Source organism: Marasmius oreades, chromosome 3 (genome assembly GCF_018924745.1).
Source record: "Marasmius oreades isolate 03SP1 chromosome 3, whole genome shotgun sequence".
NCBI lineage: Eukaryota > Fungi > Basidiomycota > Agaricomycetes > Agaricales > Marasmiaceae > Marasmius > Marasmius oreades.
Window position 1 is genome coordinate 2384389 of NC_057325.1, and position 25842 is coordinate 2410230.

General features: G+C 47.6%; 12 protein-coding genes across 14 annotated transcripts; 6 read left to right on the plus strand and 6 right to left on the minus strand.

The window, feature by feature from the left end:
• Nucleotides 1-2374: 2374 nt before the first annotated feature.
• Nucleotides 2375-3308, plus strand: E1B28_006086 (uncharacterized protein; the record flags this gene model as incomplete). The annotated part of the gene is made up of 4 exons (XM_043150701.1): nt 2375-2561; nt 2616-2714; nt 2782-2891; nt 2955-3308. 4 exons carry the CDS (start codon nt 2375-2377, stop codon nt 3306-3308), a joined length of 750 nt encoding a protein of 249 aa, XP_043011791.1.
• Nucleotides 3309-4331: 1023 nt separating this feature from the next.
• On the plus strand, nt 4332-5287 carry E1B28_006087 (uncharacterized protein; the record flags this gene model as incomplete). The annotated part of the gene is made up of 4 exons (XM_043150702.1): nt 4332-4518; nt 4573-4671; nt 4727-4836; nt 4898-5287. The coding sequence occupies 4 exons, from the start codon at nt 4332-4334 to the stop codon at nt 5285-5287; spliced, it is 786 nt and encodes a 261-aa protein (XP_043011792.1).
• A 545-nt stretch (nt 5288-5832) lies between these two features.
• Nucleotides 5833-7178, minus strand: E1B28_006088 (uncharacterized protein; the record flags this gene model as incomplete). The annotated part of the gene is made up of 8 exons (XM_043150703.1): nt 5833-5947; nt 6002-6218; nt 6286-6337; nt 6397-6405; nt 6458-6521; nt 6572-6606; nt 6665-6976; nt 7035-7178. The coding sequence occupies 8 exons, from the start codon at nt 7176-7178 to the stop codon at nt 5833-5835; spliced, it is 948 nt and encodes a 315-aa protein (XP_043011793.1).
• Nucleotides 7179-7535: 357 nt separating this feature from the next.
• Nucleotides 7536-8238, minus strand: E1B28_006089 (uncharacterized protein; the record flags this gene model as incomplete). Its single annotated transcript, XM_043150704.1, has 3 exons — nt 7536-7589; nt 7652-8143; nt 8194-8238. 3 exons carry the CDS (start codon nt 8236-8238, stop codon nt 7536-7538), a joined length of 591 nt encoding a protein of 196 aa, XP_043011794.1.
• Nucleotides 8239-8473: 235 nt separating this feature from the next.
• On the minus strand, nt 8474-9172 carry E1B28_006090 (uncharacterized protein; the record flags this gene model as incomplete). The annotated part of the gene is made up of 3 exons (XM_043150705.1): nt 8474-8527; nt 8578-9075; nt 9128-9172. 3 exons carry the CDS (start codon nt 9170-9172, stop codon nt 8474-8476), a joined length of 597 nt encoding a protein of 198 aa, XP_043011795.1.
• Nucleotides 9173-10401: 1229 nt separating this feature from the next.
• On the minus strand, nt 10402-12310 carry E1B28_006091 (uncharacterized protein; the record flags this gene model as incomplete). Its single annotated transcript, XM_043150706.1, has 11 exons — nt 10402-10463; nt 10526-10772; nt 10826-10876; nt 10936-11025; nt 11090-11263; nt 11319-11336; nt 11398-11783; nt 11840-11911; nt 11968-12048; nt 12097-12221; nt 12276-12310. The coding sequence occupies 11 exons, from the start codon at nt 12308-12310 to the stop codon at nt 10402-10404; spliced, it is 1341 nt and encodes a 446-aa protein (XP_043011796.1).
• Nucleotides 12311-14845: 2535 nt separating this feature from the next.
• E1B28_006092 (uncharacterized protein) lies at nt 14846-16598 on the minus strand (the record flags this gene model as incomplete). Its single annotated transcript, XM_043150707.1, has 3 exons — nt 14846-15697; nt 15755-16091; nt 16306-16598. 3 exons carry the CDS (start codon nt 16596-16598, stop codon nt 14846-14848), a joined length of 1482 nt encoding a protein of 493 aa, XP_043011797.1.
• Nucleotides 16599-17526: 928 nt separating this feature from the next.
• Nucleotides 17527-17791, plus strand: E1B28_006093 (uncharacterized protein; the record flags this gene model as incomplete). The annotated part of the gene is made up of 2 exons (XM_043150708.1): nt 17527-17670; nt 17717-17791. The coding sequence occupies 2 exons, from the start codon at nt 17527-17529 to the stop codon at nt 17789-17791; spliced, it is 219 nt and encodes a 72-aa protein (XP_043011798.1).
• A 72-nt stretch (nt 17792-17863) lies between these two features.
• E1B28_006094 (uncharacterized protein) lies at nt 17864-18193 on the plus strand (the record flags this gene model as incomplete). The annotated part of the gene is made up of 2 exons (XM_043150709.1): nt 17864-17884; nt 17948-18193. 2 exons carry the CDS (start codon nt 17864-17866, stop codon nt 18191-18193), a joined length of 267 nt encoding a protein of 88 aa, XP_043011799.1.
• A 92-nt stretch (nt 18194-18285) lies between these two features.
• Nucleotides 18286-19540, plus strand: E1B28_006095 (uncharacterized protein). 3 transcript variants are annotated; one of them, XM_043150711.1, is made up of 5 exons: nt 18286-18407; nt 18464-18499; nt 18556-19014; nt 19064-19240; nt 19307-19540. In XM_043150711.1, the coding sequence occupies exons 1-5, from the start codon at nt 18333-18335 to the stop codon at nt 19340-19342; spliced, it is 783 nt and encodes a 260-aa protein (XP_043011801.1). In that variant the 5' UTR covers nt 18286-18332; the 3' UTR covers nt 19343-19540. The 3 variants fall into 3 exon arrangements, with proteins under 3 accessions (XP_043011801.1, XP_043011802.1, XP_043011800.1); XM_043150712.1 differs by having other exon boundaries at nt 18464-19014; XM_043150710.1 differs by having other exon boundaries at nt 18556-19240.
• A 590-nt stretch (nt 19541-20130) lies between these two features.
• E1B28_006096 (uncharacterized protein) lies at nt 20131-22634 on the minus strand. Its single transcript, XM_043150713.1, has 6 exons — nt 22503-22634; nt 22407-22444; nt 22109-22339; nt 21988-22058; nt 21467-21938; nt 20131-21410 (listed from the first exon to the last, which is right to left on the minus strand). Exons 3-6 carry the CDS (start codon nt 22182-22184, stop codon nt 20836-20838), a joined length of 1194 nt encoding a protein of 397 aa, XP_043011803.1. The 5' UTR covers nt 22185-22339; nt 22407-22444; nt 22503-22634; the 3' UTR covers nt 20131-20835.
• A 1417-nt stretch (nt 22635-24051) lies between these two features.
• E1B28_006097 (uncharacterized protein) lies at nt 24052-25698 on the plus strand (the record flags this gene model as incomplete). The annotated part of the gene is made up of 10 exons (XM_043150714.1): nt 24052-24096; nt 24258-24343; nt 24408-24775; nt 24837-24971; nt 25022-25072; nt 25135-25231; nt 25285-25292; nt 25352-25472; nt 25530-25616; nt 25683-25698. Exons 3-10 carry the CDS (start codon nt 24604-24606, stop codon nt 25696-25698), a joined length of 687 nt encoding a protein of 228 aa, XP_043011804.1. The 5' UTR covers nt 24052-24096; nt 24258-24343; nt 24408-24603.
• Between the last annotated feature and the right edge of the window lie 144 nt (nt 25699-25842).

The window sequence follows — 25842 nt, forward strand, 5'->3', positions numbered from 1 at the left end:
CCATTCCAGTCTATTCTGCAACGTCCATTCACTGTGAATAACGCAAACATTCGATTCCCGCCAGCAATCACAAGAAGAAGAGAAAAAAACTGCTCGCTCATAGAGCGCTCCTACGAACCTGGACTCTGACCTGGGCGCTGTGGTCGCCAATCTGTCCGACTGGGAAGTGCGGGAGAACTCTCAGATCCGACATGAGGATTTTATCCAACTGAGCCTGGTGTTACCCATTCAACTGAATGAGTACAGCGCTCCACATCCTTCACCGCTAGATCAACGCCAGAACATCTTCAAGTTGCGTAACTGTTCCGCGTCAGCTGTGAATGTTCTCGCGTTGCCCGATGTCAAGTAGCCGTCGGCCCTATTCTTGAATGCAGAACGTTGCCACTTTCGTAACCCGTCTACCGACCGCTTTAATTTCCGCGACTCTGTCTGCTTTGGAGATTACTGGTCAGATATGGTCTCATCCTCGATGCCAGGTTACTACCGGCTTTCCGGCTTTTGCTCTTCTTACGACCTAGCAGTGCGATCGACGGTACATCCATGTTCAACAGGACTGCTCCTGAGCAAAAGGAATCTTCAGGGTCCGCCTTCAATCTGCTTGTCCCACGGAACAAGACACACGGACCAGGAAGTTGGCCATGTATCCGCGTTAAATACCCCATCGGTGACACTGGACTATATAGAACGGGCGTCGAGGCTTGTGAGTCTTCTCTTTACCTTACCGATACTATTCTGGGTAGGGATATGCAACACGTCTGAGATCCATTTACACACACCACTTACCGTCTTAAAAATTTGACCAGAACAGTGTATTAGTGCTCAAACTGTTAACCTGAATTTAGCTGAATTTTAGGAGACTTGTACGAAGTCTCGGAGAGTGTCCGAGGGTGGAACGAGAAGTGCAAAACTTTTTGTCACGTATCGTCACGTCCGGCAACAGCCAAGCCATCGGTCTCGCCTACTGCTCGATTGGGGACTTTTGGGACTCGTTTTGCTTATTTTACACTACCTTTCACTCCCCTGTCTCTACAAACTTGTATTTAGCCTTATCAGTGTTGTTTACATCTTGCTATGTCTTGATATTTCTACTCTACAACGAGAATTACACTGTTCCTGGCTTGTCACGCCATGATCACCACAGACACTTCACTGTATTTTAATTGTCTTGTTGGATCCTGTGTATTCCGGTGGCCACAATTGTACATACAAGCTTGTATGTACTCTAAGAAGCTTGTAAAAAATTGTTGAGCCCACAAAACGACGGGAACACTCTGTTTTATGAAATGTTGCATATCCCGGTGCTTTACACATCGAAACCCAAAATAGTATCAAGCTCTCGCCTATTTTCGCTGCTGTCACCGTGAAACACGACGAAATTCTTTGAGCGCTGACGCTGAACACTATCGCCGTGATCGTGGGGCTTAACCGATAAGGAGACGGGAAACATTGCATACCGTTGCGGTCTGGACGGTCCACAAGTCCTCAGTGTTGGCCATCTACACTCGTATTCATCACTATTTCCTGAACATTCGACAGTACGCCACCCACTACATTGACAAATCGTCGCCTGAGTTTACCCCACTCTACACTGCTAGCTTTTTAGGCGAGTTGATTGGCCCAGTCACGGCGTTCTTACCGCTTGCCTCAGACGATGCATAGAAATCATCCTTCAAATCTCAATTAGATCTTCACATCCTCACCAGCCGCTTGTGTCCTGCACTGAATGTTTTTTTTCATGTCCAGCGTCGGTTTCAAGTGGTAAGTTCATTGGGACCAAGACTCTCAAATCGGTGCCTACCCCGACAACTATCATCATCAAATCCCCCCGACTAGTAAATACATGATGACCACTTTACCTATCATCCTTTCCTGATGGCCTTTCTCGACGAGTTGTAAGCACAAAACAGAAAATTGCAGGTGGCTTCTCATTTTACTTGTCATCTTCACCTGTTCGCTTCAGGCGAATATAAGAACCTACTGATACACGAAAAGGTGTGTACTACTACTTGTTATGTCTATGTACTAGTAATATAGTCAATGCTCGCTGTCATCAGAATCGCTGTCGGACACGTCATACACGGCACATATCTTCTTCCACTCTCCTTCTCATCTTCCACAAACCACACTTCGCAGTGACTTACCTTCTGCGCATCTATAGCGACTTCGTGTTTTATTTAAATAAGGCGATGCGTGGTTCCCCTAGGATCTAGAAACAATTGACAGCGTTAACCGTAAGTACTACCGTTGATGTTTTTCATTTACCTCAGCATGAACATGTAAAATGCAGGGCACATCACGAGGACAGTCCCTCCGGATACTCCCTCGGTACCGATCATCCGTTAACTCAAGCCCACCAGCCAACACTCGCTCACAAATGGTCCAGTTCTACGACGAGATTCCCCCGTTCCTAATCGATTGGATCAAGACCCAGCATGTGTTCTGGGTTGCAACAGCACCTTTGAGTGCTGATGGTCATGTCAATCTGTCCGGTAAAGGCATTAACGGAACCTTTCACGTCGTCAATAATCGCCAAATTTGGTACGAGGATTTGACTGGGAGTGGTAAGTGAACCATCTGAATTATCGAAGCATTACCCTTAGCGCTCATATTTCAAGGCTGCGAAACAATATCACATATCCGAGAGAATGGCCGGATAACAATTTACTTCAACGCATTTGAAGGACCACCAAGAATCGCTCGATTATTTGGAAAGGGTCTGTTTCCTTCGTTTCTGCCATTGGTTATGGTCTTGTACTTACTACTTAATATCTGTTTTGATAGGGAAGGTATTCGAATTTGGAACGCCGGAGTATAATGCACTACTTCCGCCCGAAGAGAGGCAGGTTGGTTCACGTTCTATCATCATGGTCGATTTGCATAAAGTTGCCACGGTACGATAGTCTTCATATCCCATGAATATGCAGGCGAACTGAGAATTTGGATTTCTGTCCCAGTCGTGCGGTTACGCTATTCCCTTTTTCCAGTTTAAATCTCATCGCACCAAACTCACCGAGTGGGCTTCTAATAAACAGGCTCAGGACTGTCCTTCACTCTCCTCTTTGACACTGCCTAGTGATGGATTAAAAGCTTACTGGAAGAAATCGAATTCTGCAAGTCTCGACGGGCTTCCTGGAATGGAGCTCCTCCCGATTACTTTTGAAACACAGCTTGTTCCACCCAAAACTGGTAAACATAAGGCCATATCCAAAATTCCGAAGTTCCCGAGTCCGATCGATGAGAAACTCATATTGGCCTTTGCTCTTGGTGCTCTTACGGTGTTGGTGGGAGGAAAGCTGAGGTCATTGTGAGATATCCGGACTGGCACTGTACGGGGACCTATCTAAAGTTTTGTTGTACCAACATGTAAGTTACTCCCAATTTGCAGTAACCATCCTCTCTTCCTTTCTTCCTTGTTGGTCGTTGAGCGCTGGGTCGCACTTCATCGCTCAGTTGCATGTAGGTCTTCCCACCGGTTCCTCAGCCACGAATCGACTGACAGACTATCCGTCAACATCGGAACCACTTTGCCTAAGGTCGTCCTGCGAATAATCTACACCGAAGTTCGAATTCGGCGATGCTATCAAATCCCGGTCCTAGTACAAGCTTTGCTAAAGGATCGATATTTTTCAATTTGATACTCTGACAACTAGACTCGTCCCAGGACGATTGGATATTCTTTTCGCCTAGCTCCGGGTCGATAACGTCAAGCGCCATAAAAACATTTGGCACCCAACTTTTACGACCCAGGGGCATGGGACCTTGAAGTAGGTCGCAGAATGTCGAAAGAATTCAATGAACAAGCGAACAACCTCAGAGACGACGACGCAGAATGAGATACGACCTACGAGCCATGAAAGTGTAGAACCTAGGTGGTATCAGCAGTGGTTGAAAACAGAGAGCGAGTGAAATATATGTTCCAACCTCGGAGGGACTGCCAGTAACTGCACTTCCCGATTTGTATGACACAGTGAGTCAAAAAACGAATACCACGTTTCTTCATCTCTGCTAATATAGTTGTGAGCGCTTGAGCCCTTAGTTCAGGCTCTTCAGTAAATTGAAGCGATGAACGGTGCGTTCCTATCTATTCTCTTGAATTATTCCAAAGAACAATCCGTAGTACTACGCTGTTAGTACGGATTGTTCTTACTACGCTCCCTCCCCTTCGGACCTTCATCCGGAAGCGAACGAATATCTCAATAGACTGCACCACCCAGGAACGGGAGATAGAACCGTCTGACCACCGTCACATGGGATGATTAGAATGGGGCAATCTGAAGCCTGGCACTCCGCGTTTTGGCCCTTTCCTTTGTACCACCAGCAGTCACTAGCAAATGGTCCAGTTCTACGACGAGATTCCGCCGTTCCTAATCAATTGGATCAAGACCCAACATGTGTTCTGGGTTGCAACAGCACCTTTGAGTGCTGACGGCCACGTCAACCTGTCCGGCAAAGGCATTAACGGAACCTTTCACGTCGTCAATAATCGCCAAATTTGGTACGAGGATTTGACTGGGAGTGGTAAGTGAACCATCTGAATTATCGAAGCATTACCCTGAGCGCTCATATTTCAAGGCTGCGAAACAATATCACATATCCGAGAGAATGGCCGAATAACAATCTACTTCAACGCTTTCGAAGGACCACCAAGGATTGCTCGATTATTTGGAAAAGGTGTTTCTCCTTTATTTCTGCCACAGGCCTGGTCTCGTAATGACTGTCTCGATAGGGAAAGTATATGAATTCGGAACACTGGAGTATAATGAACTAGTTCCGCCCGAAGAGAGGCAGCCTGGTTCACGTTCTATTATCATGGTCGATGTGCATAAAGTTGCCACGGTACGGTCTTTATCTTACATGGACCACGTCGACGAACTAAGGGAGTTCGGATTTGCCTCAGTCGTGTGGCTATGGGATTCCGTTCTTTGAGTTCAAATCTCAACGCACCAAATACACCGACGTGGCTCTCAAGAAAGAGGCTCAGGACTGTGTTTCACCGTCCTCGGAGTTGCCTAGCGATGGACTAAAGGCTTACTGGAAGAAAATGAATTCTACAAGTCTCGACGGGCTTCCTGGAATGGAGCTCCTTCCGGTTACTGTTGCAACACAATTTATTCCAAAGGCAAAGGCTAGCAAGCCTAAGGCTCTGTCCAAATTCCCGAAGGTCTCGGTTGCGCTAGACGAGAGGCTCATGTTTGGCTTTGCCCTTGGTGTCCTTACAGTTTTGGTGGGAGGGCAATTGAATTCATTAGGGAGTCTACGAAATGTAGGACAATTCTTCCGCGGGTAATTGTACTAGATCCAATCTCCATCACGAGCACCGAACAAGAAGTTAAGTTATCCACGTCGTCGGACAAGACTCCATCGGTCAAGGCAATCATCTTATCGATTCTCTTGAACATGCTGGACTCCGAGTTCAAACATCGAACGTTCAAAGTATTTTAATATGCAGTCGCACCAGTCGCCATTCGCCCACGATTTCACACTCGCATAAGGCGGTCAATGCCCCATTTTCCGGTGTTCACTTGCATACACGATAAGAGCCAACTCGCGAGAAATAGATCAAGAACCCGAAGACCGCTATGGGAGATAGGATGAATAGGACAAAGTCTCGACTCTCTGGGTTCGGGTTCTACCTTACCGTTGGAACTTGTCGTTCCTTATGCGGGTTTGAAGGGGGTTCTTAACTGACAACAGACAATATTCAAAACAAGAACAAGCTATGAAATACATACGAATCACATGAAGCACAATAAGAATAATTGCCCATCAGTACGAAGTATGTTGTTGTGACAACCACTTTCCCTGGGATCCACGACCGGCCCTCTTGCTCTCTTATCTTCCCTTCTGCAATTTCGCCATTTTTGCTGCCTTGTCCGCGTAGTTGAGCTGGCTTACGAGGTCCTTGCCCAGCGTGTACACAATCAAACCGGGGAACAGGAGCCATAGACTAGAAAGAACATTAGCAAAGCCTTCAGTTTTCCGATGCGATAAATAGACATGCCCATTAGGAAGTATCCAGTAAACAAGGAGAGTCTTGAGGTCGTTGTGCCCGACAGCACAGTAATTGCAGAAGTACTCCTGCGCCCAGTACAACGCCGTCTTTGCGAGTGTGAGAGCAGCAGCCGTGAAGCCCACGAGGGTTGCGGGAGGCCACTTAGCAACGTGGGCGGTGTACAGATACACCCCATTCAACAAGTTCTCGATAACATTCAAGAAAGCTAGGAAAACAAAGCGACATTGCATTGTCAGATAGCGACTGAGAAATCGGAACCCCGTCAGACGCACATTGGGCAGCCGCAAATCCGTCTCCACGCCTGTAGGCTTCGACACCATACACCTGTCATATCCGTTCATTTAAGTATCTGTTTCGGGAAGTATGCTGACATACAGCCTTACCAGATCAACCTGTAGAATGTCTTCCGTCAATTGTCGTACGAGGAAAAGCAGCTTCACGCACTTTCTGATAGATTTTGTATGGGGACCAATACCAATGCAAATCTCCACCCTCGAATGAACGCGGCCTAAGGGCAAGTGTAAACGCAAGGACAGAGAAGTACCAATCATTACGCACCTCATGAAGCAAAATCCGACATCCCAAAAGATCACCTTTAGATGGATGTTGAGCAAGCCCATTCCACATCACCAGAAGCTTTGTGGATCTCACCGGGAAAGTGACTAGAAACCATAACGAGATCCAAACGTATGTCTTCGGAGCCATTATTGGTATATTTCTTCCGTGCTTCAAGGTTGACTTCAAGGTTTTCCGAGAAGGTAACAATTCGCGAAGCTTCAAGGTGAAGGAAAGTATGAATAGAGGAAAAAGAGATTGTGGGACGATTTTATGCAAGTCGAACTTGGAATTATTGATGTTCTCACGCTCGGGCGACTCGGGAGGTCGACCAGTGATGTGGGGTGGGGTCCCGGTTTCTGGGAGGTTCTCATATGTCTTTTCGAGTTCTTCATGCCACTTTTTAGACTGTAAAACAAGAAGGCGGTCTCGCGTTGAAGTGAAGCGAATGATTGCTTAGGCTCACGGCTTGACCATCTCTTTGTAACAATCGCTGATATCGTGTCCACTCAATCATACTCCGTTCAGATTCCAAGAGACTGTCCGTGTTCGCGTCAGGGTGCAACTCCATCATCGATGAATGGGACGCTGAAAATATGGGGAAGTCCATGACTCGCACGAGAAACGAGGGGTGGTGGAAGATGAGGAATGAACAAAGGAGCTGTGGCAAACAGGGCTCGCTTTAGGATGGTTGCCGCGTGGATGAGGTCCCATCCCTTTATCAACCTTGCAACGTGTTGGACCCCCAGGTTATAAGGAGCACTGCTATGATAGCTTGTACACGAGGTAAAAACGCGTCCACCAAACGGTGAACCCTATAAAATGGATCGGAACACCAGCATGCGTTGGCCCGTTTGCGTGGTACTGTCATCTGAAGGAGAGGGAGCAGGAAAACGTGGAGGCTATGCGAATTCTGTTACAGTGGAGACTCTGGAGATCATCGGAATGATTCTGTGTTCCAATGTAATCATTTCCGTCGTCTAGAATGCTGTAAGCTATAAGAAGATTCAGAAGATACGCTCTATATTGTGGTTCGTTCAAACTCTCAGCAGCGGGTTACATACTACGCTGATTGAAACTCACCGAACGAGATTCCGGTCGAGGTAGAACATCGTCCTCTTTCAAAACGAGCGTTGCCTTTTTCATCCATCGCCTCGCTGTTCTTGTCTTCAGCTTTAAGAGCGCCAACTCTTCCTCTTTCTTTTCCAGCTTCCGTCTGAGCTTCTCGCGATCCGAGTCCGCTTCGCTCCAGCCTGTAGTTACAACGCCCGTCCATCTAATCTTGGCCTGCTCGAGCTCCCTCTTCATCGCATCATTCCTCCTTTCCGAGTTGCGAAATTTGTGGTTCACGTCGTCGAGTTTCGTGTGCGCATCGAGAAGCTTTGAATCCATATCAGCAACCTTTGCGTTCGCTGCGGCAAGTTCTGATTTTGCATCGTTAAGCTGTGTCTGTACCGAGTCCAATTGGACTTGAAGTGCTTGAACTTGATCCTCAAGTTGAGATTTCTCTCTCGTCAAGTCGTTTGTGAGGTTTTCAGCGAGACTGTTAAGCATGTGGTGAAGTTCAGGACGCAACTAATCACTCTATTGGATATTATGATTCTAAAGCGTTGTACTTTACTCACCCGTGACACCTGATCTTCTACAAGGCGGTTTTGGTCCTCTGGCATCGTGAATACCCAGGAGCTGGTTGACGAGGGTTTAGGTCAGGTGTACAGGATGGCATCTTCCGGCATGCACCAAAAAAGTCCAGGGGTAGTATTTTGGCCGACACTCCGATCGCCAGTCGGTAGCCAAGTCCGATCCGTATGCTAGCATTTGTATCGGTTAAAATTCTGTGTAAGTAATACAGCAAAGACTCAGAAGTGTCTACAGTTTGTTTGCACGTCTATCACTTCGCTGCAATCATATCCGTCGCCTAGCATACTGCAAATAACAGGAGGACTCGGACGACACACTCTTAAATATGTTCAGCAATTAGGGAGGCACTGGGCTCGATCGAGACTCACCGAACGAGATCCCGGTCGACGATAGACCACAACGTCATCTTCCTTCAAGACATATGCTGCCTTTTTCACCAACTTCCTGGCTGCTTTCGTCTTCAGCTTGTAAAACACCACCTCGTCCTCCTTTTTTTCCAGCTTCCGGCGAAGTTTTTCGCGCTCCAATTCCATTTCGTGATAGCCAGGTAATACTATACCTCGCCATCTTTTCTTGGCCTGTTCAAGCTCCCTCTTCATTTCCGCATTGCTTCTCCGCAACTCCTGAAGCTCGTTTTCCATCTCATCGACTTTCGTATGTGCATCAACAAGTTTCCCATCCATATCGGCGATTTTTGAATTCGCCTCGTCAAGCTTTAACTTTGTACCGCTAAGCTGTGTGTCTACGGATACCAGCTGGCCTTGCAATGTTGAAACTCGCTCCTCAAGTCGAGCGTTTTCCAGGGTCAGTTCGCTTCTGATGTGCTGGCCGAGAGTGTTGAGCATATTGTGCAGATCTGGACGCGTCTAAACATTTCATTGAATAATGAAGGTTCTGAAGCCCCTTTATTCCACTCACCCGTGCGACATAGTTATCTACAAGGCGACCATCGATTGGCATCATGGACGAGGTTGTAATCTCTGGAGGACGATTGTGAGACGTTTTTGTAGGGAATGAGGTCGACTGACGAATATTTATACCAATATCCTAGCGCTTAAGCGATGCCTTTGCCTTTCTTCCTGTCGGGCATGAGGATGAAGAAGCCTGAACCCTGAAGAGGTCAGCGCTTGGATTTAAACGGGCCTTGCGGTATTGAAGCCACCTAATTCGACGTTGGAAGCTGTTGAATTTCCAAAAAGAAACCCAGTTTCTGGTGAGTCAATAGCTGTCCTACGAGGAGCAATATGCGATTATAATAGTTGGCTACCTGGTGAGAGGTCTACAGCATGCCTTAGGGCCCTAGCCGCAGATAAAAAGACATCGTATGAGCATGCTATAGGGGCTCGAGATTGTTGGAGCCCTGAGGAAGTCCGCTTCGTGGTCACAGTGCAGAACCGCAATAGGACAACTAAGCAGGGAGTAATTTAAACACTAATAGAAGTGGCTTCAGCGCCCCTGGGATTCTAGATTCGGTCAATGTGGCGATTAGGTCTGGAGCTCTAATTCCCTAATCCATATAAATATCTCGCTGAGCAAGTCAGCAAGTCTTCGAGACAAACCGGGATAGCATCTAATTAGATCAGGCAGAACAAAAGGCTTCGAGTCGGTGATCTGATCGCCCAGCCTCTTACCGCCGTGGAGGTTGAGCAAAGTTGCGTTGATGACCATTAACCGGAGGAGTACGTGTTCAGCAAAGTATACTGAAGAGGCGACCCTTCAAGAACGTCGTTTAGACGATCTTATGAACCAGAACAGTGGTCCCCCGTATAACTTGAGACGTTGATGCTGTCGAATGGCTGGCGACACCGGTCAGTTCCTGAAGCCATTTTTTGTGTGTAAGCGCCTTACGAGGTAGTGACCAGGAGGACCAGTTACCAGGCTTTTGGCGCTGCCGGATCCCCGAAGCCTCAGGCCTCAGGCATCGAATCCGTGAAGACAGTAGTTAAGCGTCTCCCCCTTGGCAAGGGAGCAATTGAAGTCGTTGAATAGCCCGGCGGTGAACGACGCGGTGTTAATAATTTGGTTGTGGTATTTAAACATGTGAGTGCGAACCTCCGAAGGGTATACATATTCCGCGGGTTAGATAAGTCCTATTGCTACAAATGAACCAAGAAAACACACGAACGCAGAAACAATCCCATACATCGTGGAATAGATGATAGTAAATATAACGCAACTCGCACTCGCATTAATCATGCATGTCTTAGTCTTTTGAGTGCTTCCTCGACGGCGTCGTCCACCGTCGTAGTCCACGCTTGAGGTAAAAGGACATTCAAATCAGTACGAAGGATGGCGAGAGCCTGTGAGATAACATACCCCATTCCCAGTTCTTAACGAATTTCTTGCCCATGCGTTGCAGAAAATCCCATTGCTGGTCCGGTGGTAATTGTTCGATGTCCAATCCGTCAAACTCGAATGAGTAATATCTCCCGTTCATGCGCGTCTTTTCCATCACGCGGTGTGCCATCGGGCGACGAATCTCGTCGTATATACGAAGGGCACGGTGGAGGTTATCCCTAGTTGTCTTAGGATGGCCGAGAACAGTAGCTAGAATATACCCGTCCTATATACAGATGTCCACAGGAAGGTCATTTGATAGATATGAGGGAGACGTACCTCAATCGCCTGGCCGGCACCAGATCCTTGATGAGGCGTCATCGCGTGTGCCTATGTAGGAATGGTAAGTAAAAAAAGCTCACAAAATTTAAATTCCAAATCCAACCGACCGCATCTCCCATGAGGGCAACACGTCCCGAAATAAATGAGCGTAATGGCCTGACCGTATGAATCGCCCATTGAAGAGGTTTCTCCACACACTAAATTGGAACAGTGAGCATGACCGTCGGATGAGCTGAGGGGGGGGAAAGAAGAAAAACTGACTTCCAACATTGCTTGTACCTCTGGCTCCCACTTTGAAAAGTAGGGCATGAACTGAGACTTCTCCGTGACCGAAACCCAAGGCCCATTGAATTTTGTATTCTCCAGATCGTGTCGGCAGGTGAAAGCGACAAAGTTGACCAGTTTGCCTTGAGATATCGGATAAGCAAGGACGTACTAAGGGGTCAAGGTCTCATGAGGAGCTGTTAAGGAAATTAAAACCTTTACTTACGCCACGTTTCCCAAGGTACTGATGGATGAATTAACAGGATGTCAGCAAACTTCAGCATCAAAAAGGTGACCTTGCTTACTTGAACGGGTGTAGTAAGAGCTCGATGCGATGGATACCGGGCGTGAAGTCGCTCCGCAGGTATCAGAGCACGATAAGCGTTAGTTCCACTCCAAACAGGGTCAACCGCTTGCTGCAGCTCTGCAGCCTCCTTGTAACGTCCTTCGGATTGAGCCCAACGCGCCCTCTCCCCCAGCAAGCATTTGCGCACAACGGATTTCAAGCCATCGGCACCCAATAAAACATCGCAGTAAGCAACGCTTCCGTCGTCAAACGCCAACTCTATGGTACCTGAGAACCTCTGCGAATACGAACGGAGCCGTTTGGAACAGTGCGTCTTACATGACCTGGGCAGATGCCGAAGGAGAGTCTGCTGGTAATCGGCTCGATGAAGTAAAGCCAGCGAACCTAGCCACAACACTGGATTGAGCCCGCGTCGTCACACAAGTGAAATCGAGGTTTACCGGTCGTCACCAGTTGGTGGAAATCGGCGCTTTCCCATGGCTGGTCGCCTTTCCGGTACCGGAAGCTTGTGACTGGGTTTGTTTAGTTGGCAAAAGGCTCGATCTGGAGCGGAGGCAGCGTTACTCACCAGGGCCGTCAGTTACTCCGAGCTCAGTTACACGCAAAAGGTCCTGTTCGAGACCCAGAGCTCGGATGATCTTCCACGGACCTACCGAGAAAAATGAGTTGCCGAAGTCATGAACAGTGCAGAACCTACGCGGAAATAATCCGATACCAGCTCCTACCTCTGCGAGTTTGTTCGCGCTCTCGTACACGTCGATTTCCAAGTCCGGATATTTAGAAAGCGCTAACGCGCAAGTCAATCCGCCAATCCCAGCTCCACTGGTATAAAAAATGAGATTTGCTCATCAGCGATATTAAGAAAAATAAACCGACCAAATGGCAACTTTAAGTCTGATATTGGAGCCCATAGGCAGTTCCAGAGGTTCGTCTTAATCTTGAGCGGAAGTACAGATATCAACGGTCTTTCGAACGCAGAAACAGATGAAGGTAAAAAGGCAAAGGCATCCATTTATTGACCCTAGCCTTCGCTTGACACACGATCTGACCGGACTGGGTTCGAGTAGGTGGTAGGGGCTGGGCAAACTCAAGAAGGAGAACAGACACGAGATGGACGCGCGGTCAAAACTGTCCCACGATCCAGTCGCGCTCATATTTCCGCGAACTTCTGACAATCTTGAAAAGTATTTCCTGATATGATTGTCGGCATCAATGCACCAAACGCACATCTAATCGCAAAGAGAAACGAGATCAGGGAACAGGGAACACCCCATGCCTTGAATGCGCTGACACCATACTCTTTCACCGCTCCTTCACGTACTAATTGATTATACTGCTGCTAAGTAGTTTTGAAACATATAAAATTCCCCTTTAAAGACGGCTAAAGACTCCACGAAGATACGTACCTTATATAGCAAGTCACGCGGTTATTTTCAAAGAACCGGAACTCCTTGGGGATAATATGGTCGGATAATGAGCATGAGTACCGCTCTCAACGTTGAAAACCGACGAGTTTTGCCCAATGTGCATCGATTCTGCTGGTGGTGATACCATCAATCCCGTAGAAGAAGAGAACATTCCCGAGTCGTCCGAAAGAATCAGTCAGTTGGTGATGGGCAATTAACTGCTGTCGACCGACGTGTGACGAACCCTGTTTTACCGTTATCTGAAGGAAGTTTTCCTTAGCTCACAGAATAAATGTAACAGTAACATTCACATTGCACATGCAGCAAGGAAACTAAAGCAAGTGTCTGACAATGTAACTTTGAGGTGTATGTTTGTGGTACCTATTCGATGACTTGTCTCTCCTGATCAAGGACAAGCACTCTGAGCGAGACCTCTAGCCAATGGCATGAAAGACTGCGAAGATAGGCATAGGCGTCCGAAGTCACTACCTTCAAACCATCTAAACTCGCTGGTATCAATAATCTATATGAACCTCTGAAAGCGAACCAGAAAGACAGAACTTACGAGTACTAGTACTGGGACTTTAGGAGAGACAGGCGGAGCTACATCGAGTCCCAATCTCGAGTTTATTAATTTGCAGAGTCTCCGTACAAGGCCCAACGGCCTTCAATCGCCCACATCCCGAGTCGCTTGGGCACTATCGCTATTCCGTTCGCGCGATATAGGCGGGAAGTGAACCTAACATGGACTCAACGTCACCGCTTAATGCGTGGGTAATTGGAGGTATACCTGAACAACAACCACAGGTAGAACGGTTACCTGGAGGCCGTTGGAAGAAATAGTTGCAGATATTTGTAGCCGTCAGGGTAAGGTCAAACTTGGGTTCGACTTCAAGAGGGTACATTGATTCACTTTCGACCGGCGCGGAATAAGGAACTATCGGCACCGTTCCTTACGCAGGTGACAGAAGAATTGTGAAGGGTAAACGACGACGGTCGGATATGGGCCGGTCTGTAGTTTGATAACAGCCTCACTTTTGCATTGTAAGTTCGGCGGTGGACCAGGCGAGTTCTGGGTTGTATTATCTGCGAGACTAATCAGCTTTCGCTTGAGCTCAATTGACTCCTGGGTGGAGAGGGAAAGACCGACTTTTGAAAGTTATCGTAGACATGATCTTCGAGTCATCATGCATCATGGTCCCTCCTTCACTCCAGCACAACACGTCGATTAATCCTTCCTCTGTCAAATTATTTTTCGCGAAGGTTGCGTTGTTAACGCAGTTATTTCAACTGGCACGTCGAGCTCGAAATTCAGCTTTTATTCTATCGTGGGTGTCCCTTCTTTGACGAAAATATCGAATATGGGGGATAGAAAGGCAATGTTAAGCCCCTCACATGGGATACTAAGGTTCAAACGCAAACGATCTCGTAGATAATGAGGACATATCAACTAAAGATGGAACTTACGAAGTACACGTCGGGTGATTTTGAACGTCATTCCGAGAGCGTGTTGAAGTTTGAGTTCGAGGGCCAGGGAGAGAATACAAGCATCCAAGATCCGGATTTGAAACGAGTGCACGTTCGGCAAGGTGAGAGGGCATTTTAATGGCCTAAGTCCCGTGGTCACGCAAGCCTGACTTCCAGTACGTCACAATTGAGAATTACTGGTTACATTATTGAAAGGATTTACAGTCGTAAGTACAAGTGCAAGCTATTGATCAAAGCGTGTAGAAAAAAGAAACAGCTAACCATGGGATATAATTTGGTGCCTAACAAGTTTAACGATGAACAGCTAGAACAATGCCTTACCAAAAGTATCGCAGATCCTGTACATACAACAACATCAGATATCATACAGTACAACCATTGATTCAAGTCCGTCGTGAAACAGTTTCTCGGAGAGAAACAGGTTTCCTGATGATTTCGGTAAAACGGCGTTTATGAGCCCAAGGGATTAGGGAAGAATTGTGAAATTTGGTAGGAGAGTCGTTGTGGGACGGAGAGATATGGTTTCATGGTCTTCTTGTAGGCCGTAGGACACTAGTCCATGTCCATCTCCATTTCCCAATCTTCTTCCTCCTCTTTCATGGGCTTCATTCCAACCTTCACCCCCGTATCATATTCGTAAGGATACCTCATTCTCCCTGATACATCCCCTTCCACGTCCACGATATCCACATCCACATCGTTGTCATCCTCTTCATCCTCAGCTTCGTCTTCATCATCCAATTCACTTGAACCTGATCGACCACCGCTTCCAGAAGCAGAAGAGGAACTACCGCTCCGTAAACTGGAGCGGGGAAGAGAAAGCGAAGTACCGCCTACACCTGTAGAGCGTGGCACTGATCCCGAAACTTTGCGACGAGGACTTGAAGAACGATCGCCCCAAGACTTGCCCCTGCTTCCAGGGGTACTAGCGGAGGAACCTCCAGTACGGCCATAACCATAGCCATAGCCATAGACCTCCGTTCCGTTAGGCACGGGAATCGGCGTAGAACCCGTCACACTCGGGCTTTCGGCACTTGTTGCATTCCCGTTAGCGACCACTAAGCCCGGCCTCACCTTGACTGCGTCGGCTGCTACAATCGCATAATTGTGTAACCTCGGACCAGTACTCGTTGCTCTCGTCGACGAGGCAATTGTGTTATTTGGTACAGAGCTACTACCTTCGGGTAACGGCAATGTCCCTCCGCTGAGGAAGCTTGGCCATAGGCTGCGATCTTCTGGAAGGGAGGTACCCGTAGCAGAATCAGGCGAGAAGTGGGATAAAATAGCCGCAGCCTCGAGGAGCTGGACTTGTTGATGCTTGCTCAAAACATATTTAGAAGATTCGCGCCAGTGAGGAGTGTGTTCCCAACGATGCTTTATGAGGCAAGAGGGGTGACGATAAACCTCCATGAAACACAAGTACTAAGTGTGGAACCAGATGACGAAAAACGGTAGAGTCACCTTGTTACAACTCTCGCACTTGTGATCCATTCCCCTCTTTTTCCCGTTCTTAACTATGGGGACAGGCTTCGCCAATGTCGGTGCTGGTAGACTACCAGCTGCACCAGTCTTGAAACCGTCTGCCGATGGAGGTGTACCATTGACCAGAGCACCTGGAACCGAACCTGATGGAGAGCCTACAGACAGCGACAATCCGTCATATGCTGTTTGTCCTTGATCTCCAGAAATGTTCACAGGTGAGCTACTACCGACGGCAGTCGTGAATGATGTTGAAAGAGGGACTTGCGTTTGAGGTGGCGAGTTGAGAGACAGACCTGAGAGGGACAAAGATGCGGGCCTGTAAATATGATGTCGTGAGTCAACGACGTTTATTAATTTAAATGGGGGAAGATCGGCTGAAAGGATGTAACAAGTTTTTGGGTTCCACGACAACGGCCGGACGATGTTCGCGAGCAGGGCGAACAGAGAAAAGATACACAAGGAATTGGAACTAGAATAAAGGGAAAGGGAGAGAAAACTATCCAGAAGAGGAACAAGGACAACGAACTCACGATGGTCTAGAAGCTGCATCTCGAGCATCACTGAGTCTTCTCCTGGTCTTCCCTGTAGACGACAACCTTCGATGATGTTTCAAGGCTGAAGTATTTCCAACTGAGCCACCAGCATTAGATGCTGAATGAGGCGCAGCATTGTTAGAGTCAGAACCCCCGAAGCTACCGCCATTGCCAAACAACAAGGAATCCGGAAGTTCTGGCTGTGAGTTCACAGATGGAACAGGTATGGGAGCTGCAATTGACAAGGAGAGTAAGCTGAACGCCGCTGAGGATTCGACCCCTGGTTCCATGTTGGTTCTGGTAATGGAGAAATGCTGTTCAGCCGTAGTACTGAGTCAGATTGAGGGAAACACACGGTGGTGGAAGTGGTAGTTGGGAAAAAAGAGGTGTAGAATAAGAAACGAGGAAAGAGCAGAAGTGAAAGGCCAGGTCAGCGAAAATAATTTGGATTCAGATGAGGGACATGGCAAGACATCACACCCTTGCAAATTTCTCATTATTCTACTTTCTATTTCCTTATATGGGTCATGCGGCTAGCTAGCCTTCCTGCTTCCTGGCTACAACATTGCTCTAAAACCATGCTCGCGACTGTGAGACTGAAACGCTCTGTTGTCGATTAACGTTCCCCGCAAAGCCATGCTAAATATTGGCAGCTATCAGCGCTTCAGCCCCAAGCCTACCACGCCAACTCAGTCCAGCAGTAGCCACTGCATACCAACACTTGTGTTCTGAAATTCCCTTTCTCGATTTCCCCCTTGGATCAAGGCATAATATACGTCTATGTCATGTTTACAATTTGGGGCTGCTGGAATTTGAGCAAACTCTCGAAAGACCGCTCCAAAGAAGGCAATAACTTCCCACTGTTGCTGGCAGAGAGAGCTATCGAACACTCGTGCGACAGGTCACATTCTGGGACCACACCGTGTAATCTATCTTCTATCTATCTGGGTACGAATCATGGAACCTATCGCCACCGAAAAGAAAGAAATTGACACTACAGTATACTCGAATAAAAGCAAAAGCTGCGTGTCAGTGGACCGAACCGGTTATCGGCCACCTATCTGTTTCATAAGAAATTGCCGTTAGCCAAAGACGAAACTCCTGAATCTTTGGGCCCGCCATTCTCACAGATCTAGGCTAGTTTGATCCAAGCCACCTCTCAGGAAGCTCCACGACTCGCCGATTCACGCCACAGACCAGTTCTCTCTCCAGAGCTAAATGGCCGCCAAACGCGTCTATCGCGTTCTGAAAGTCGGTTCATGGGATCAAGGAACAAGGAATCCAGCGAGGCCTACTTCGATATGGGAGGAAACCACGGAAGACCCTTCGTCGTTTGAAATAAATATTGTTCTCGAGTCTTCGGTACGCAATACGTATCTCTGAATTTCATTACTTTTTACCTGACTAGATACTTACCTTTGAGTATGGCGACGAGCTCATGACACCGAAGAATAATGAAAGGAAGAAAGTGCTGAAGGGGTAGAACGATGCTCAACGACTGGGAGAGGACTCTAGAAACAAAGTGTGATGAGCCGTGCTCTAGAGAGACTTGCAAATGAAAAGGGCACCACGTCCGGTACGTATCCTTCTCTTTATAGGTGCAGTTTGCTCGACACGTTGACCGTGCAATCGCATATAGCATGCAGAAGACAACCACCTCCTATGGGGACGTAAAAATAACAGCTCAAGGCTCGAGCAGAATCTCGAAGCCCTCGACATCACTTTGGTCCCGGAACAGATCCCATTCTTGGAGAGTGAGACCTGCTTCGATGTTGGGTTCCCCGTCAGCATGATCGTCAGTTGTGAGGGAACTGGAATTCGACTAGGTCTCTATGAAAATACCCGAAGCCCCGGTGCAGTTACTTGGTTCGCCGAACTTAGTTAAATATGACCGTTTTAGAGTATCTTCTGCTGTTTGTATAACATGTTCTATGCTATGTATTTTTCCACAACCGGTTGCGGTCGCGACTCACTCATCTTTCTTTCGTACCGTCACTCATCGTGCACGCACTCCGTTCATTTTCATGGACCAGCCGGAGAATCTGACAGAGAGTGCCTTCGCATTGTTGGAGACTATAAAGAATGTGATCAAGAAAAAGGTCCATATTCTACAACCTCAAATCAGGGAAATTTGCTAAAAGTACTTCCGATCTAGGACGAGGAGATCGAGGGTAAACAGACCGTGATTGCTGTGAGCATACATCACTGATCCTTGAAATCCCATTCGCGATTCACTTCCGCTAGCAGGAATTGAAGCAACAGTATGACAATTTGCTATCCGAGAATCAAACTCTCAAGTTCAAAATGGAGGAATTCCATCAAGAATCCACAGCGAAAGACCTCAAACACAGGAACGATATCCAGTCCCTTATCGATCGCGCCAAGAAGAACAACGAGGACTCTCAAAATATTATTCTCTCGCTCGATCTCAGGGTGAAAGAGGCAGAAACGCGCGCCAACGAAGCAGAGGGAAAGACGAAAAAGTTGTTTGAAGATATAGCTGGAACGATGAACCGTGCTCTCTCTTCCTTTCCTTCTCTCAGTCAGCTGCCTTCAACAAGCGCAACGTCTCACTCGTCTCTCTTGTTACGGAGGTCTTTTACTGTAGCACCCTCAAGAAGCCCCAGTCCGACGAAGCATACATCGAAGCGGCCACTTAAAGAGAACCGCACAACAGACAGACAGGCTAAGAAACACAAGTACGAGGTCGGTTTGATACCTTTGAGACTTTAATTGTCCCTGTTATAGAGCGTAGATCCCATCTCCCTACCGGCGTGCGATGACGGTGGGACCTCAGCTTAGTGCCAGCCAACGGATCGGATTTTCGCCCCCGTATCGTCGTGCAGTGATTCCGAGCTCACCTGTGCCGGATTCTGAAGAAGCTGAATCAGAATTTGAAACGCCGGTTTTGGCGCTTGAGTCAACGAAACTGGTGGGTACTGTGGGGTCATACCACCCTACGTGTGTGCTGTGAGCTTTCTGACAGTTGGATTTTTAGGAACCGACCTCCAGTCCTCAGGTGAAAGGGTTCTAGACATACACTTTTCTTTTTGTTCTCGTTCTTTCTGGAATTCTTTGCTCGCTACCTCTCTCGATCGACTTGGCATTCTCTTGCGGCGCCATGAAAGTATTTCAAGGACTGATGCACTATAGATTTTTGTCCTCGGATGACCAACTTCCTATATCTATATCTACATCGTTCCTGAATTTCAGTGGCTGGTTTTCATCTGCGGTCTTGTTGGCTGAAAACTCAATATCTCAATATCGTTGACACTGAACACGCATCAGGATCAGGGTTCACTTACTCAATTGTCACCCTTTAACAACGCTAGTCCTGCCTCCCGGTTCGAGCATTGTATACTGTACTACGGAAACAACATTACCAAAGTCGGAATGGCTTCCTGCGTGGAAGTACAACGATAAGTACTGTACCCGTCGCACTTTACAGCCTCCAAACGCCAATACCATTTGTGCTGTCAAATATGTATCCATGATCTTTCCATCGTTTAAACATGACTCCGCCGCGTCTCGTGGGTAACAGGTTACAGCCGTCATGCAGGCGTGTCCAATTTATAACTTACCCTGTCGTCCCCCCCAGGGACTGACACACAATTATGTATGTGAGGCATATTTGAGAAATATATATACGGGTGCTGCAATACAGCCCATAGATGCATGGCGGCAGTGGATGTAAAAAGAAAAGGATCGATAGCCGAAGCCTGGGCGCAAAACGCTACACAAAGGGTAGTAGATACAATCAACAATCGGTCCGGGCACATATGAGAAGGAACCTCTGGAGGACGGCCACGAGCATTGATACCAGGCAAATGAATGAATCGAGGGTGTAGGAGTTTGTGCACATCCTCTGAATCCCTGTAACTCCGAGTCACAAAATATTTTCGATCTATTGACGGTAAATCGGTTAAAGACTAGGCAAGGGTCCCGGTAGATGAGTACCAAACAGATGACCAAGGGAGGGTGGGTGGGTGGAGACCTGACAACATGAGGACAATGAGAAATTTGAGGAACTGGAGTCGAAGAATGTGAGCTCCCACGTCGAGCCACCAGTGACAGTCGTTATGAATGGATGCCATCTTGCACGGAACTTACAGGAGGCGTATTATGCAAATACAACAGAGCATCCAACCTTCTTTCCCATATGTATACCGTATACAGCGATTGAAGCGGGGAAACGATCTGATTATGGTAAAAGGTATGCGTATATGTGGTAAGGGTATAGGTCGCGAAAAGGCACAAGTCGAACAGAACAGAATGGCATCCAAAGTAAGATAAGTGTAACTTTTGCTGTCGTAGTATGAATGGGGACCAGGGACAGGCTACCATGATTGCGGCACCATGATCCCACGATGGAAAAGGAGATGTTCAATATTGAGGGTCATATTGTATGCCCTTTTCAAGACGAAAATCCGAAAATCCTAAACCCCAAAGGGAATGCCTGCGACAATCATTGAATGGAGTGTGAGAATGTGATAATTGATTGCGGTTCCGCGGGCCGAATGATTGAATTTACCGTCTTGAGGGTCCGAATGAGGAGACGGGGGATGCCGATGGTGATGAACAGGACGACGCTGAGTTACATGTGAGGGTTGGGGGTAATGATCTGATGTCTGACTGAGGATGGTATCTTGACGTGCTGAAATCGGAGACGGGTTGTAGACGATACAAATGTGAATTTCGGGTCGCCGAATCTTCGTAGTGATGACGAACAGAGGAGTATGAATAGCTAGCATCATGCATCAGCTCGTCTTCATCGTCGATCAAGGATTCGTTGTCCCCGTCGGAATCTCCGCTTAAACTTGGTGAGGTATTCCCTGTCGACAGCCAAGAAGATTGGTCGCCCACTGTCCGTGAGCGGACCGCTTTCTTGGGGATCGCATCTGGCCGCAACACGAGAAAGTCGCGGTTTGTAGGAGGTTGAGGATCTACTCGGCGTTGGCGTCTACGTGTAACGGAGGAATGAGGATTTGAGGAAGGGTCATCACCTTTCCCTTGTGAGGGATTACAGTGATTTCTGTAATGGCGGCGCATATTTGAATTCACATTGAACTCGCGTCCACAGTTTGGGTATGGACATCGGAAAGCTGACGAACAGCAATGAGTGTGGATGACTACGATGAAGAATGGACGGATGACTTACGGGTAGCGCCTGTATGAGTGTTCATATGGATACGAAGGCTACTTGGGCGATTAAAACGCTTATGGCATGTGGTACAGATGTGTTTTTTGTCGTCACCCCCATCGTCTGACATATCTTCGGTGGATGATTGGTAAGGTAAGTCTGAGGGACTGGCGGAAACTGGAGAACAGTTGTGTCGAACGCCTGGGTGAGAATGATTACTCGGGCGATCAACCTGTCTAGATTTCGAAAGAGGAGGATTGACTCGGAACGCAGGGGCACTCCCATTCGCTATGTCAATGGGTCGAGTTGCGCCGGATAAACCGGACGTACGATTGGGGAGAGTGGCACTGGACGCAATATGCTGAAGTGTAGGCAAAGACGGATCGGATCGCCAAACGTCAAACGAGACTACTCCATCGAGGCGATTTGAACTTGTGTGAGCATTTGGGAGACTAGTTGGAGAGTAGCGAGGCTTCGAAAGCGGTGACTCCTGTGAAGTCTCAATGAGCCATATTTCCCAAGGATGACGGGGAGCTTACTGGAGACGACGTGGACGCGTTCACACTCGCGATGCTAAGTCTGAGAGCAGGCGACAGCTTCATGAGATGTTCTAGACTTGAGGTCACCAGCGATGAGGGCATAAAGATGATGAGAACACACCGGGAAACATCTCGTGTATACTGGGAAGGGAAACCATGACGGGGGAAGAGGAAGGACTGGATGAAGATGAGGGCATGATGGGGGGCCACTCCAGAAATATGATTTATATATATATCGGCGAATCTTGGTTTGAACGGCAAACAAAGTAAAGGCCGCGAGCGCCAAGTCGAGTCAGGAACAGCAGAGTTTGGGAACTGGAGAGAAGACGATGGCGTCCGAGGACTCGAAGCGCTGCAGGAAAAGGAAGTAGAACGTTGTTCTTATCTCAAAGGAACTCTAGAGCATTCTAAGTCCACACCTTGCGAGTAATGAAAACCTCCGGATCCCCTGATGCAACTGGAAGAAGGATCGGCGTGAGTTAATAGGCTTTAATAGGGCGTGGAGAGACGTTTACGTCAATCTATCTCCTTGCATCGTCGATTTGCGTTGGCAAACTGGTTCAGGAATGTGAATGATCTGACATTGGGCGGTAGCCGCGCAAAAATATCATCCAAGGGCGAACGAACCTATATATGTCGACCGTGTGGTTGGGGCCAAAGGAGGTAACGCGAATCACGGATAGTTCCAAGCCATTCAATCTCCGACTCAAAGTTCCCATCCTCCCGTTCGCGCCGAACCTGTGGGCGCAGGCGCTGCATCTATCCTTTCGCTATGCCCTTTTCTCCGTCATGGAAGCTAGCCGGCAACTACAAAGCTTCCCGTGGCACTAGCGGACTGCGAGAAAACGAGCGAGTAATTTGCGAACAACACATGGACATTGCACAGTAGCTATTGCGAACAGCCGCGAAGCTGGAGCACAAGTGCAGACTAGAGCCTCAGGCCTCAGGTTCAAGTCTTTTTGTGCGCTGATAGATCAGCACGGGAGATCCTCTAACTACCTACGAAGGGCGTCATTTCCGAGGGATGCGCGGAAATCACTCTTGCAGGACAAAACTGACGCCTGCAATTATTCTATCTAGCGTATGCCAACTACCAATCTGCGAAAAGGCGGCGGGTAGCTCCAGCTATGGATCCTCGTCAGACGGGCTCAGATCGATTGTCTACGGGAAGACTGGATGCTCGACCTCCCCGCTATTCCTGACTTCCTCGACTCAACTCAAGGTTCAAGCTGGTACCCTCACCTACTACTACGTCTGGTGGTCGAGTACGGCACATACTTTAACTGACCTTTGACTCAAGTTTGAAGTCGCCGAACATTTGATAGCTGCTCCACGTGCTTTTCCCTTACAGTACTCTGTGTTCTCCACGTAGGATTCCCGCCTTCGAGATCATTCAATTGACCGGACACCTAGATTGCGGTACCTTCTTCTCTTGCGCGTCCAAAATGCGAGACGTCTCTATAAGCTTGGTGATGCCATCCCTTGATCTTTGATTATTCTTCCTCGATGAGGCTTGGAAAGTCTTTTTTCAAGATGCGTCCCCTGCAGTCCGGAATCCCACCTTCATTGCTTGCGAACGCTCGGACATTTCACGCTGTGACTTAGGTCTTCGAATCTGATTCGAGCCAAAACTGTCGTGCATTTCGCAAGAGATCACCATCCTCATGGAGAGGATTCAACAGCTGATTAACGAATGTATGGGAAACTTTGAAGATGCTTCAAACCGATTCGATAGGGTTCTATATATCTCCTCTTGTTCTCTTAGCCGCAAGCTTCGAAGGATCAGTCCGGTCTTTCAAAAGGTGTTCTAATTGTCAGTTGTCGTTAATTTTCAACGAAGCTTTCGGTATCTAAAAGCAAGATGGAAATCCCTCGGCTTTTATCATGCTCGTCCTCGAATGAGCACAGATCGACCGACCACTCCTGCCATTCTGAAAACTCGGTTTCGGTTCCAAAGCACCTCCTGTCTTTGTCTTTCAGTCAAGATTGTGGGTCAAGTGGCACGTGTATATCTGCCGACAAAATTCCCTCCGGTTGCTGTATAATCCGACTGACCCGCTTGAGAAATGCTTCACTTACCCACTGTTGGGAAATCGCAAGCTGAAGAGAGTAAGGTAGATATGCCCATGTAACCGTGATGTCAAATTATCCGCCACTAATATGCTCCGGTTTCCAGATCCTTCTCCTCCATCGCAATACAGCCGCTTTAGCCCTTGGTCGATATTGGCCTAGCTTCTATGCGTTCGTGATGCTCACAATGCTGCTTATAGGTTATAACCAAAAAATGTTGCCTGCACTACATATGTAGGTAGTACTCGGTGAGTAGGAACCAGATTTGATTCATCCGTATAAAGCGGTGCGTCGGTGATAATAATTTCATGGCCGCCAATGCTTCAATATTCAATACCCACTCACTCCAGCTGTCCATGGGAAACGAGCACTTGCGTTTTCCCTGGTGATTTGGTATCCGCATGTTTCACCACGAACTAGGCTGTCAGGTTGCTCTGGCAAGTGACAGATGGTATCAAGACTCAAAAAAAAAACTCACCGGTGCAATGAAATGCCTCGAACGGTATAAAGGTAAAGTTTTTTTCAAGGCATCTCTCAACCACAGACATGAAATCGCATTTTCTACTGCCTTTGATACCTCTCGCCTTGGCTGCCACTCTGGAGAAACGGGCTGCCCCGCAGGGCATAGATGTTTCTCACTTCCAACCGAATGTCGACTGGGCGCAGGTCAAAGCGAATGGTATTTCATTCGCTTTTATAAAAGCGACCGAAGGAACTAGTATGTTCACCTCCCGTCCTTCCTGCAGAACGATGCTGGACAATTGCTGACCGATATCTAGCGTTCATCGACCCCTCATTTTCGTCTCATTACACTGGAGCCACGAATGCTGGACTTATTCGTGGAGCGTATCACTTTGGCCATCCAGACTCGAGCTCAGGAGCCACGCAAGCAAACTTCTTTTTGGCTCACGGGGGTAAGCAGTTTCCAGGCTCAGCTCAGCGCAAACAATTAATTCGTCCATAGGTGGATGGTCCGGTGATGGGATCACTTTCCCTGGTGTATTGGACATTGAATGTATGATCCATTCACGTCGCGATGAACGAACTGATGTCTAACGACACGTTCAAAACGGACAGTTAATCCAAGTGGCGACACTTGTTACGGTCTGACTCCCGCTGCCATGGTCAGCTGGATCAAGGATTTTTCAGATACATACCACGCAAAGACCACTAGGTGAAGCGACACCTTATTATTTTCTAATTCCTGATACTGATGCGTTATCCTAGGTTCCCGAGTGAGTGGACCGTCTTACCCCATATTTGAGGTATTAGAATTTACACTTCTGTTACACAGTCATCTACACAAACACGAACTGGTGGAAACAATGCACCGGCAACAGCGCAGCGTTCACTTCGAATTCACTTTGGATTGCCCGCTTCAGTTCTAGCCCTGGTGAATTGCCGGCGGGTTGGCCGTGAGTTTCTTCGTCTTCTGTTTGGATAGTTGAGCCAACAATGAGATCAATTATTAGAACCTACACCTTCTGGCAATTTGCGGATTCTGGTCCCAATCCTGGCGATCAAGACAATTTCAACGGTGACCTTGCAGGGCTTAAACGGTAAGCAATCCAATAGTTTTCAGACACCCGATGTTTACCAAACTTTAACTTAATTCTGGATTGCAGGATCGCGACTGGATAGTTCAAAGTTGTTTCTCGGGCCGATAATATTATGTATATATATTTGAGTCAATCTTTTCAAAGTGGAAGTGAGGTAGTAAATGTTGCTTCTTATTCTTCAATATAGATCCATTTCCTTTGCTTGAATTTTAATTGTTAGTATAAA